The sequence below is a fragment of the Oryctolagus cuniculus genome, chromosome 21 (genome assembly GCF_964237555.1).
Source record: "Oryctolagus cuniculus chromosome 21, mOryCun1.1, whole genome shotgun sequence".
Classification (NCBI taxonomy): Eukaryota; Metazoa; Chordata; class Mammalia; order Lagomorpha; family Leporidae; genus Oryctolagus; species Oryctolagus cuniculus.
This window is the reverse complement of record NC_091452.1, coordinates 30,034,297-30,046,550: the sequence shown is the minus strand read 5'-3', so window position 1 is coordinate 30,046,550 and position 12,254 is coordinate 30,034,297. Positions and strand designations below refer to the sequence as shown.

The window sequence follows — 12,254 nt, the reverse complement described above, 5'->3', positions numbered from 1 at the left end:
TTCCTGTGGGCCTCCCAATTAGCCACTAGGCTCCTAACTGAGCCACAGCTCCGCAGCACTTCCCAGGCCTGCCCACACGTCAGGAGGCTGAGGGGGTGGGTGTCATTTCCACTGAATCTTAACCCAGTCAAAATGTGTCTGTGACTGCTAGCAAGGTGGGCGTCCCCCCAAAGGCCCAGGTGCTGGGGTTGCTCCCCAAAGGCTTATGTTAATGGTTAGTGGATCTAGGGTGGATCTGATTATGACACCTAGGAAGGGAGCCCAGGAGGTCTTTGGGTCCTTGGGGGTGTCTCCTTGGAAGGCTGTACTCCTGAGAGACCTGGTCATAAAAGCCAAGTTCAACCCAGCTGTTCCCTCCCTGCTTCCTGGCCCACCACGTGATCCTCCCTCCACATGCGTTCCACCACCCACTGCCCTCATCAGACACCAGGCTCATGGGGAAAAACCAGGCTTGGACTGCGAACCTCCAAACCTGTGATCCAAAAATAAACCTTTCTTCCTAAGTGGTCCTCTCGGACCTGAGAAAGCAGAAGATGGCCCAAGTCCTTTGACCCCTGCACCCACATGGGACACCCGGAAGAAGCTCCTGGCTCCTGGCTTCAGATCAGTGCAGCTCCAGCCATTGCAGCCAAGTGCGGAGTAAACCATCAGATGGAAGACCTCTTTCTCTCTCTCACTCTGCCTCTCCTCTGTGTAACTCTGACTTGCAAATAAATAAATAAATCTTAAAAAAAAAAAAAAAAAGAAGGAAGCTGGAGTGGGGAGCTGGAGCCAGAACCCAAACCCAGGTACCCCAATTTGGGATGCAGGCAGCTTAGCCACTAGGCCAAACGCCCACCTGTTTTAATGTTTAATATGTTCTAGGCCGGCGCCACGGTTCACTAGGCTAATCCTCTGCCTGTGGCGCCGGCACACCCAGTTCTAGTCCCGGTAGGGGCGCCAGATTCTGTCCCGGTTGCCCCTCTTCCAGGCAAGCTCTCTACTGTGGCCAGGGAGTGCAGTGGAGGATGGCCCAGGTGCTTGGGCCCTGCACCCCATGGGAGACCAGGAGAAGCACCTGACTCCTGCCATCGGATCAGTGCAGTGCGCCGGCCGTGGTGGCCATTGGAGGGTGAGCCAATGGCAAAGGAAGACCTTTCTCTCTGTCTCTCTCTCTCTCTCACTGTCCACTCTGCTTGTCAAAAAATAAATAAATAAATAAAATTTTTTTAATGTTTAATGTAATGTTTTAATGAGCACATACATTTGGTTTCTGATGAGATCCAACTTACCAGGTTTTTAATCAATACTGCCTTTTGTGTACTTAATAAATTGTTTATGCTTCTAGTGTTTAAGACCCATGATCCATCTCAAATTAATTTCTGTGTATATTATGAAATACAGGAATAAAACTTCTTGTTGACAAAACTTTCCTGTTACCATAGAAACCATTGGCACCTCGATGGGATATTAACTATATGTTGTGTGGTTCTTTTTCCAGACTGTATATTGTTCCCTTGATCTGTTTGTCTTAATGATGCCAACGGGACAGTAAGTTCCTTGATAAGATAGTACAAGTCCTTCGACTTTTTCCTGCTGCCACATTTCCCCACAAGCAAGCTAGCAACAGCGTTTTGCTTTTGCGGTTATATGCACCAGCCAGGGGGAAATTATTCACCAGCCAGGACAGAAGTTCCCTGGGCTGGGGTACGGACAGAGCAGGATGTCATCCTAGAAGTCTCCCCAGATAACCAGGGGTCAAGAGTTCCTGTACAAGAGGCCTCTGGAAAAAAATTATTTTGAGCAGAAAAGAGGGGTGGTGGTCCTTTCTCCCCCAACAATCACCAAACGCCAGGAGCTGGTGTGGTGAGCATTCTGCCTGACAACACATGCCGGGCCCTGGGAGCGCCACTGGCAGTGGTTGGTGCAGGGTAACTGGGCGCAGTGATCTCAGCCCGGTGTTAAGGCTGGGCCGCCACCACTCTCCCAGGGTCCGAGGGTGCGCTACAGTCAGGGTCGCCTGCCCCGTCGGGGAGCAGACCTGACTACAGGCTCCTTCCCAAAGGGCTCGGTGCCTCTGCAGTGCAGGCTCGCTAGGGTCAGGGGCCTCGAGGGCCAGGGGCCTAGGCCTTTCCTGGAGTCCACCCGACTTCATCTGGAGATGTGGAGGAAGGACAGGACAATTATATAACATGGTCCTTCCACCACCACGCAATGCTCTCCGCCCGCCCCTGTGGAGCTACCTGGCCTCCCTCACGGCAAGGAAGGCGGCGGGCGGCCCGGAACTACATTTCCCAGGAGGCTGTGCCACTCACCCGCCGGGCCAGGCCTCCAGGGTGGCTCTGAGGTCCCGGCGCAGTCAAATACAGCCCGACGCCTGCGCGGCGCAAAGGCTCCCGGGAGGTGTAGTTCACGTCTGGCTTGCGCAGGCGCGTTGCCCCGCGGCGGCCAGCGGGCTGCTCTTTGTGGAGGTGTCTGTCCTTTTGTGAAAGGCTGGTCAGCTCTCCCGGCCGTCAGCCCGACCGCGCGCGGGTCGCGGTCGCCGTCCGTCCCGCTTCCTGTGTGTGGCCGAGTTTCCGCGCTCGCTGTCCCTGGGCGGAGGAACCCGAGGCCTGGCCCTTGCGCTGCAGCGCGGCTCGCCCCGAGGAATGTGACGGGGAAGAAGGGGCGTGTGCGCGAGGGGCCGGGGAGCGAGGCCGGGGCGGTGTGACAGGGGGTGACGGCGGACGGGGGAGGCGCGTTTGCCTCAGCCGGGGCGCCGGCAGGAGGCTCCGGGCGTGCGAGGGTGCAGCCGTGAGCGCGTGGCGACCCTGCGAGGCTCCCCTGCGGGCCCGAGCCAGCCGCAGAAGCGGGACTCGCTCCTCTAGGGCTGTGCACCCCCTCGGGGGCCGCCGCCCAGGGGCGCCATGGAGACCTCGGCCCTGAAGCCTGAGGAGACAGGTACAGCCTCTGTCAGCCCGTGGGTCTGCAGGTTTGCATTTGAGAGCCGGACGGCTTCCCAGACAAGGCCCCTGCTTTTTCATCGTGTGCAATCGTCTGCTCCACTTTCCCAAGCATGCGCGTGGGAGGGAGGGCACGGCAGTGACCAGAGAGAACAAACGCTGGTGTTGGTCAGACTGTGTCATACGTGGGAGCGCTGGCTGGCTCCCGCCTCCTCCCTGGTTCCTGATGTACCAGAATGGGGTGCACATCAGCACAACAGCCCTCCCTTGACTCCTTTTTTTTTTTTTTTTTCTTCCCCAGCTCTGTGCTCTCAGAACCCTGCCCTTTCCCTCAAAGAGAATCCAGAGGCTGAATTGGGTTGGGGTCTCCTGGAAGCCAGGTCTGAGGTGAGTGGCTGTCCTGTCTTCCTTCTTTACGACACAGTCCTGGATCTTCAGTCAGCCCCAGACCCTCCCCTGGGAACCAGCTGTGGGGTCTTCTGGAAGCTGAGAGCGCCAGGAGCAGCTCTGGTGGGAAAGTTCGGAGGACACTCCCACCCAGGGCGCTGGAGGTGAGCCCTTGTGACCCTCACTTCCGGCCGAGCCAGCACAGGCTCTGGGTCAGCTGCCAGGAGCTACTTGGGCATGTGTGTCACACCTAAAGCATCAGCGTGGCAGATCTCTCAGTATCTCGTCCCCCGTCTCCTGAGCACCCTTGGCCTTTGGCCTTCTCTCCCGGCAGTCTCATTTACTCCTGCCTAGTTCAGGTGGTCTGGTCTCCCGGGACATTGCCAGGGTCTGTGCTGGCTTCTCTTCCGGTTCCGTGCCCACACCACATTGGATTCCCACAGCCCTTGGGCGCTGGGATCCTTTTCCTGGAGAATGAAGACACAGTGGACATGAGCTTCTCCTAGTGGGTTGGAGATACCCCAAGGAGGGCCTGATTCGGGCACAGACCCTGGACTCCTCTTGCTCTCTCTCTCTCTCTCTCTCACACACACACACACACACACACACACACACACACTGGAGCCACGTAACCTCTCACACCCTCCAGCCAGCATCGTATTCCAATGGGCCTGGAGCTTTGATGCCACCTGATTGCTCTTTGCATCGGCCAACGGCGCCACCATCATCCTGTCTGCCTCACTTACACACGTGCTCTCGGCAAGTGGTCCCATCTCCACCTTCTCATGTCGCTGACAAACACTGGTTTCTTGTTTTTTTGTTTTGTTTTCGTTTTTGGTTTTTTTTTTTTTTTTTTTTTTTTTTTTTTTTTTGACAGGCAGAGTGGACAGTGAGAGAGAGAGACAGAGAGAGAAAGGTCTTCCTTTGCCGTTGGTTCACCCTCCAATGGCCGCCGCTGCAGCCGGCGCACCGCGCTGATCCGATGGCAGGAGCCAGGATCCAGGTGCTTTTCCTGGTCTCCCATGGGGTGCAGGGCCCAAGCACCTGGGCCATCCTCCACTGCACTCCCTGGCCATAGCAGAGAGCTGGCCTGGAAGAGGGGCAACCGGGACAGAATCCGGCGCCCCAACCGGGACTAGAACCCGGTGTGCCGGCGCCGCTAGGTGGAGGATTAGCCTATTGAGCCACGGCGCCGGCTTGTTTTGTTTTCTCTTTTTTTTGGGGGGGGGGTGGGGAACTGGCTTATCGAACTACAATTTATATGCAACATAAATTCTCCAGTCTTTACACGATTTGGTGAGTTTTGACAAACGCACACAGTTGTGTAAGCAGCGCCATAACCATGATTGATAGAACATTGCCCTTCCCTGGAAAGTTCCCTCACGTGCCCCTCAGTCTTCTCCCCGTGCCCCTTGGTAGCCGCTACCGTTTTGCCTTGTTAAGACTTTCATGCGGATTTCAGCACGCTCAGGCTTTCATTTCTGACTTGAGTTCGCACCATGCTTCGAGTTCATCCGTGTTGCTGCGTGGCTCAGTAGGTTGCTCCACCTTTGTAACGCTCAGGTTTATTTGGATCTGTTCGCAGAGGCTGCCATAACAAAGTCCCATAGACAACGGAAATGCATTTTCCCATGGTCCCGGAGGTACAAGTCTGGGACGAAGGTGTCAGCAGAGTTGGTTTCTTGGAGGCCACCCTTCTTGGCTTGTAAACGGCTGTCTTTGCTCTGTGTCTTCACATAGTCTTTTTTTCACACGGCTCTGTGCCTGAATCTCCTCATGAGGACACCAGTGATATTGGCACAGGGCCCACCCTAATGCGTTTATTCTAATCTAATTACCTGCTTAAAGAGCCTGTGTCCAAAAACAGTCCAGTACTCGGGGCTCAGGACTTGCACATGTACATTGGGGGCGCTACACAATTCAGTCCATAACACCATCATGAAACTACTCTACAGTTAGTTTATCCTTGCACCAGCCAGTTGACATGTAGGTTGATTATATTGGTCGGTTTTTCGTTACTACACGTAAGAACCTTTATAAAGATTTGTTCGGCCTCGTGGTTCTAGAGGGTCATAGTCCGAGATCAGGCGGGCCCCACGGGTTCAGCTGATGGCCTTGGAGTCAGTCCCAAGGTGATGCAGATCATCGAAGAGTCAGAGTGCACAGCTGTCTGTGCCTGTGTCTCATGAGACTGCCCTACCGACTGACCCAACCCAATCACCTCCCAAAGGGCCCAGCTCTCAACTCCAGAACTGGAGCAAGTCTCACCCCCCTAGTGCCATTGACTTTCAACATGGGGGTTCAAACGTCCGTGTGCTCAGGAGTCCTGCTCTAAATGTTTGAGCACACTCAACCCGTGTTTTCCGTTCTCATCAGAAAACACTTAGGAGTAGAATTACTGAGTCATAACAGTTAGTATTTGTCAATTTTATTGATCTTTTCAAAGAATCATCTTTTGGCTTATTTGATTTTTTTTTTCGTTGCTTCTCGGCCTGCTGTTTCATTGATGTCTGGTCCTTGTTATTGTCTTCATTTATATTCTCTGGTTTCTTCAGGTTGAAACTCAGATATTGACACTGTTTTTCTTCTTTCACGTAGCATTCCGTGCTGTACATTCCTAAGTCCTGCGTTAGCTACATCCCACACATTTCATTATGTTGGAGCAGGGCGAGTGGGAGGTGTGAGGAAGGAGTAGAGGCTGGTCAGGCGAGAACACCTAGTGGCTTCTCCCTGCGGGCCCCCTGGGACCCAGAACTTGCCGATAACGTAATGGTTTTGAGTCTGGGTTTGAATCCTGTGGCCACAGTCAGCTTACAGTAGAGCTGCTGGGTTCTTTGTACTATTCTTTCATGTTTTCTAAGTTTGCAATTCTTGATCCCGCCCAGGACCTGTCACAGCAGCCGTAGGCAGGCCCTGGACAGGTGCCAGGGTACCTCAGCATCCATTCAGCCTAACTCTGCCAGCGCACAAAGCTGGGCCAGGGAGTGGGAGACGTGCCACTTCTCTGCACCCCACGCCTCCTGGGCCCGCAGTCCCATCCTGCTCAGTGTCGGCCATACAGCCTTCCTCCCTTGGGAGAAGTGCAGCTGAAGTGAACTCCCTTGGAACTGTGGCCACGGAACCACTCCTGACCTGAGCGAGTGAGCAGCTGTGTCATTTCAGGAATCGGTGACCTTCAAGGACGTGGCCGTGGACTTCACCCAGGAGGAGTGGAGTCAGTTGGATTCCCCTCAGCGAGCCCTGTACCGGGACGTGATGCTGGAGAACTACCAGAACCTTCTCGCCCTTGGTAAGATGCTCCCCCTAGGGCTGAGTGTCTGCTCTCGGCTTGCTCCCACCACCCTCTCAGCGTCAGCCCTGGTGCCAGACACAGCAGTGACTCTCCACCTTGGGCTTGCGCCTTGGCCGCTCCGGCAGCCCCCACAGCGCCATCTCGCTGGGAGCTGTGACTGGGGAACATAGGAGGACTGTTGGTCGGGAGGCAGATGGGGCTGAGAGGACTTGGGGCTCAGCCCACACAGAGATGTCCTCAGGTAATGAAGGCAGGGTGTCCCTGGGGTTTCAGAGTGTGTACTGTGATTAGGAGTCCACATCCGAGACACCCGGAGGGCTTCCTGTGTCCTGTCCGTAGTGCCCACTTCACAGTGTCTTGTCCCCATCCACAGGGCTGGTCCTGTGTGGGCAGCTCCTAGCCCTGCTGCTTTCTCCCCCTTGGTCAGGGCCCCCAGTCTGCAAGCCAGATGTGATCTCTCATCTGGAACGAGGCGAGGAGCCATGGCGTGTGCAGAGGGAAGTGCCTGGAGGAGCTTGTCCAGGTGAGCAGTGACCCAGGTGAAAGGGTGCCTGGCACCCCCTCCTTGCTTCCTCTGTGGGTGTCCAGGTTGTGGCTTCCACTTTCTGTCCATAGTCCCACTGCCCTGCCTCGCTCCCTCCCTCACGTACTGAACACTGTTTGTGTGCCAGCACCTGGTCTGGGAATACAGCAGTGACTAAGACCACCAAAAGGCCCGCCTTCTGCTGGGCAGAGGCAGGATATGTGAGGAACTGGGGCCAGGGCTTCTCTAACCAAGAAGAGGAGGCGGGAGAAGTGGGACAGGCCACACTGCTCAGGGTCAAAGTCAGGGTCAGTGAAGGCCACTTGGCAGAAACACTGGCTCTCCTAGAGTGAAGGGGGGGTGGTTATGGACGAGTCCTGAGCAGGGGTGAACATGGCCTATTTGTCTTCTTTGCTTGAGTTGGCTCTAACTAATGAATTTCAGTTCATTTAGTGGACGCTGGATGCTACGTGTGGGTGGTATCTGGAGAACTTGAGAAGCACCCATTCGGGGTGGGCGCTGTAGCGCAGCAGGTTAAGCCACCACTCAGGACGCCCACATCAGGGTGCTTGGCTCAAGTCCTGGCCACGCCACTTCCAGTGCAGCCTGCTGCTCATGCACCTGGGAGGCCGCGGATGGCGACTCAAGTACCTGAGTCCCTCTCACCCACTGGCTTCGGGCTTTGCAGCCATTTGGGGGGTGAATCAACAGATGGAAGATCTCTTTGTCTCTCTGTCTCCCCCACTCTCATTCAGCCTTTCAAATAAAAAAATAAATCCTTCAAAAGTAATGAGAAACACATTTCTACTTTTTTTAATAAGTCACAGAGAGAGAGAGAGACCGACCTTCCTGTGCTGGTTCAACTCCCCAAAATGCCCTCAATCAGCCATGGCTGGGCCACGCCAAAGCCAGGAGCCAGGAACTCCCCCCGCATGGATGGCACAGACCCAGCAACAGTGAGCCATCACCTCCTGCCTTCCAGAGCCAGGACATGAACCCGTGCGTTCTGATTGGGATGTAGGTATCCCGAGAGGCGGCTCAGCCACTAAGGCGAACACCTGCCCCAGAAACACACCTTTGTGTGGGAAAGGCAGGCCAGCGAGCAGGTGAACGTAGAGCCAGGATCAGTGCTGCAGGCCTGCCGTGCTGGGCGGGCGGGGAAGAGGCAGACCCCTCCTTCCCCTTCCTCTGCTCCCTTCCCTCCCTCTTCCGCATCCCCGGCCCAGGAACCTGCAGTGGCGGCCACAGCCGCAACTTCCTGCGCTAGCTCCCACTGCCCCCTCCATCCTCTTCCCCACAACTACCCTTTTTCAAATAACATTTTGTGTTTGACTAATACATGTTTATATTTAAAAAAAAAAAAAAAAACTGGGATAACACAGGAAGTCTCAAGATCACCCTTAATCTCCCCACCCAAGAGGCAGGGAGACTCAAATCTGAATTCCAGAGCCCCGCTCACAGAGAATTCCACGTTCCGTTCCCTACAGAAGGGGCGCCTCGGCCTGAGGTGGAGGAGGCAGAACCCCCTCAGCGGCGGGCTGCTTGCCAAGGAGAGGCGTTCCAGGAGCCGATCATGCAGCCAGCGAGGCCCAGCCTCCACGGTGCCAGTCCGGGGGAGACATGGGCCTGGGCAGACCCAGCAGATGCTGTGTGGGGAAGCAAGGCTGTGTTATGGAAGCACACACCTACCGCCGGTGAGGACGTCTCCCCCGAGGAGCACCGTCGGGGCCAGGACACGTCGAAGGAGGGCTCCCCCCTCGGGTGCACCGTCCCCGCCGAGCCGAGCAACCCCACACAGGGACGGTGTCCTGACACACACCTCAGGGATGTCGCATCCGCTGAGGGCGTCACCAAGGCCCCCGGGAGAACGCACGCAGGGGAAGGCTCGCGGAAGTCAAGTGAGCAGGGCCAATCCCCACAGGCGTGCAGGCAGCGCGGCTTCCTGGTGTGCGGCGAGTGCGGGAAGGCGTTCCCCCAGAGCGCGTCGCTCACGCTGCACCGGCGCTGGCACAGCCGGGAGAAGGCGTACAAGTGCCGCGAGTGCGGCAAGGCCTTCCCCTGGAGCACCAACCTCGTGGAGCACCAGCGGATCCACAGCGGCAAGAAGCCCTTTGTCTGCAGGGAGTGCGGCAAGGCCTTCAGCTGCCACTCGTCGCTCAACGTGCACCAGCGGGTGCACACGGGCGAGCGGCCCTACAAGTGCAGTGCCTGCGAGAAGGCCTTCAGCTGCAGCTCCCTGCTCAGCATGCACCTGCGCGTGCACACCGGCGAGAAGCCCTACAAGTGCGGCGAGTGCGGCAAGGCCTTCAACCAGCGCACGCACCTGACCCGGCACCACCGGATCCACACCGGCGAGAAGCCCTACAAGTGCGACCAGTGCGGCAAGGCCTTCACCTGCCACTCCTCCCTCACCGTGCACGAGAAGATCCACAGCGGAGACAAGCCGTTCAAGTGCAGCGAGTGCGAGAAGGCCTTCAACCACCGGTCCCGCCTCACCCTCCACCAGCGGATCCACACGGGCGAGAAGCCATTCAAGTGCACAGACTGCGGGAAGGGCTTCAGCTGCCACTCGTACCTGCTCGTGCACCAGCGGGTCCACAGCGGCGAGAGGCCGTTCAAGTGCAACGAGTGCGGCAAGGCCTTCAGCTCCCACTCGTACCTCATCGTGCACCAGCGGGTCCACACCGGCGAGAAGCCCTTCGACTGCAGCCAGTGCTGGAAGGCCTTCAGCTGCCACTCGTCGCTCATCGTGCACCAGCGGGTCCATACCGGCGAGAAGCCCTACAAGTGTCGCGAGTGCGGCAAGGCCTTCAGCCAGAACCACTGTCTCATGAAGCACCAGAAGGTTCATTCCGGAGAGAAGTCTTTGAAGCGCAACGACTGTGGGCAGATGTTCAGCTGGAGCGCACGCCTCCTGGAGCACCGGAAACTGCACAGCGAGGAGAAGCCCTTTGCCCTCCAGCTCAACAAACACCTGCTGGGCACGTACTACGTGCCCGGCGGTCTGCTGGGGGCTGGGGACACGGAGGTGAGGGCCGTGGACCCAGTGAACGCCATGGATGTGGCAGAGCTCCTGTGTGCGGCCCCGCCCCCGCCCAGCAGGAATTGCCCCCTGGGGAGCAAGCCCGGACACTGACAGGAGGTCTGGGGAGCCACTTCCTGGGCTGCCCAGGAGACGGCACAGTCACTCCTCATGGGCTCCTGGATCCAGGCTGCTCCTCCTTCCAGCCCATGCAAGCCTGGCCCAAAGCTCAGAGCACTTCCACCCACTGGGAAGGGGTGAGAGTGGAGAGCCTTTTGAGGATGTCCATTGTCTGTTCCCCGGATGAGCGTGGAGGTCACCGACCGGGGAAGGGAAGTGGTTCCCGCAGATAAAAAGGGCCTTTGTGTCCTCAGACGGGCTCCTGGAGTGCCTTCCCTCTGTAACCCGCTGTGCGACAACAGAAATAAAACACCAGAGTTGCAAGCAGTATTGCCTCCAAGTGAGCGCTCTTACTTCCTGGACTGGCTTCCTGCAGCAGACACGTCTGTCAGAGACTGCAGCAGTCACGGCAAAGCACCAAGGTAGCCACATCCTTACACCTTGCCATGCAGTCCCTGGTGGGGAATTGGGAGCACCCTAGCAGGTACCCAGTACATACAGGGAAGATGGGCATAGCATCAAAGCAGATGTTTCTAGAAGCTTGCCTTCGCTGACCAGTGCTGGCGAGGCTGCCCTGTAAGGATCTCTCTTTACCATTTAGCTTGTGTCCAAGAGGAGGCCCCTCCATACTGCCCACTGGGAAGGGAAGCCATAGCCCCACAGAGGTGATGCAGGTATCCCATATTGGAGCGCCAGTTCGAGTCCCAGCTGCTCCACTTCTGGTCCACCTCCCTGCTAATGTGCCGGGAAAGGCAGCAGAAGATGGCCCAAGTTCTTGGGCCCCTGCCACCCATGTGGGAGGCCCAGTTGGGGTTCCCTGACTCCTGGCTCCTGGCTTCGGCCTGGGCTAGCCCCAGGTGTTGCAGCCATTTGGGGGAGTGAACCAGCAGATGAAAGATATCCCCCTCCTCTCAAATAAATAAATCTTAAAAAAGGAAAGAGTGACAGGCGAGCCCCTGGAGTTGGCCTTTCAGAACATCCCAGGAACGCCTGTCCCACGGCCTCCTCAAACAAGCTGCCAGCAAGGAGCCTGAGCCCTGTCTTTGGACTTACAGTGCATGAAGCTGAGCATTTCAAGCAGAAGAGGCCCTCCCGCTGCCCCTGTCCACTGCCTGCAGTGCCCCAGCCTTTGCAGACGCCTAGGGAGGCAGATTCTGTAGGGAACTCTGCCTTCCCATCGTCTCCCTCGTCACAATAAAGCTCCTCGGAGCGACTTGGGCTGGAGGCGATTTGGCGACAGTGGGAACACGTGGAGCCCCTGTGTCCGTCAGCCATACTGTGATACTGAAGGGGCGTGTCTGTCCTGACGGGCTCTGAGCCCCTGTGGACACGGTGGTGCTAGGAGGAAGTGGTGCCCTAACATGGACAATATATGAATCTGGGACTCCCAGCAGGACACCCCAGTCCCTCCACACACACAAACACCCCGACTCTTGTAGTGCAGAGAGAGACAAAAGCAGACATCTGGTGATGTGACTCAGCCAGAATTGCAAGGTGCACTAAAACAAGTGAGTCTAGACCATGAGAAAAAAAAAAAGAGTGGCTCTGATTTCATTCAAACACTGCCAACGTGCACGAATTGTGACCCTCATGTCTCTAACGGATGGGATTAATCATCTGTGAGAGCCACCAGGACTACGGGGGGACGGACAGGCACTGTTCACCCACCCTGGCGTTCACAGCCACAACCTCCGGCCTTGCCCTTGCTGCATTGGGGGCTTGTGGCTTGGAAAATGGCCCGCCCTACTGCTGTAGACAGTCATGCCGGGGCCTCCCTGAATGGATAGTTTTGTTTTGCTTTGTTTTGTTTTGTTTTATTGAAAGGCAGAGAGACAGGGATCTTCCATCCTGGCCTTGGCCAAGCAGGAGCCAGGAACTCCATCGAGGTCTCCCACATGGGCAGCAGGGACCCAAGTAGTTGAGCCATCATCTGCTGCCTCCCAGAGTGCACATGAGTAAGAAACTGGATCAGACAGGTGGAGCGCTAAC

At 56.7% G+C, this 12,254-nt stretch overlaps 1 protein-coding gene across 5 annotated transcripts; it reads left to right on the top strand.

Moving 5' to 3' along the window:
• Nucleotides 1-2,388: 2,388 nt before the first annotated feature.
• ZNF74 (zinc finger protein 74) lies at nucleotides 2,389-10,592 on the top strand. 5 transcript variants are annotated; one of them, XM_008251891.4, is made up of 5 exons: nucleotides 2,390-2,919; nucleotides 3,223-3,308; nucleotides 6,471-6,597; nucleotides 6,974-7,123; nucleotides 8,611-10,592. In XM_008251891.4, the coding sequence occupies exons 1-5, from the start codon at nucleotides 2,886-2,888 to the stop codon at nucleotides 10,257-10,259; spliced, it is 2,046 nt and encodes a 681-aa protein (XP_008250113.3). In that variant the 5' UTR covers nucleotides 2,390-2,885; the 3' UTR covers nucleotides 10,260-10,592. The 5 variants fall into 5 exon arrangements, with proteins under 5 accessions (XP_069922019.1, XP_069922021.1, XP_008250113.3 ...); XM_008251892.4 differs by having other exon boundaries at nucleotides 2,391-2,919; nucleotides 7,028-7,123; XM_070065918.1 differs by having other exon boundaries at nucleotides 2,389-3,308.
• The last annotated feature ends 1,662 nt before the right edge of the window (nucleotides 10,593-12,254 follow it).

Bases quoted from the DNA above. Each gene is read 5' to 3' on its own strand.
- ZNF74 (XM_070065918.1), top strand. From the start codon at position 2,886: ATGGAGACCTCGGCCCTGAAGCCTGAGGAGACAGGTACAGCCTCTGTC. The intron at 6,598-6,973 runs GTAAGATGCTCC...CCCCATCCACAG, and splicing joins CCAGAACCTTCTCGCCCTTG to GGCTGGTCCTGTGTGGGCAG. The intron at 7,124-8,610 runs GTGAGCAGTGAC...CGTTCCCTACAG, and splicing joins GCCTGGAGGAGCTTGTCCAG to AAGGGGCGCCTCGGCCTGAG.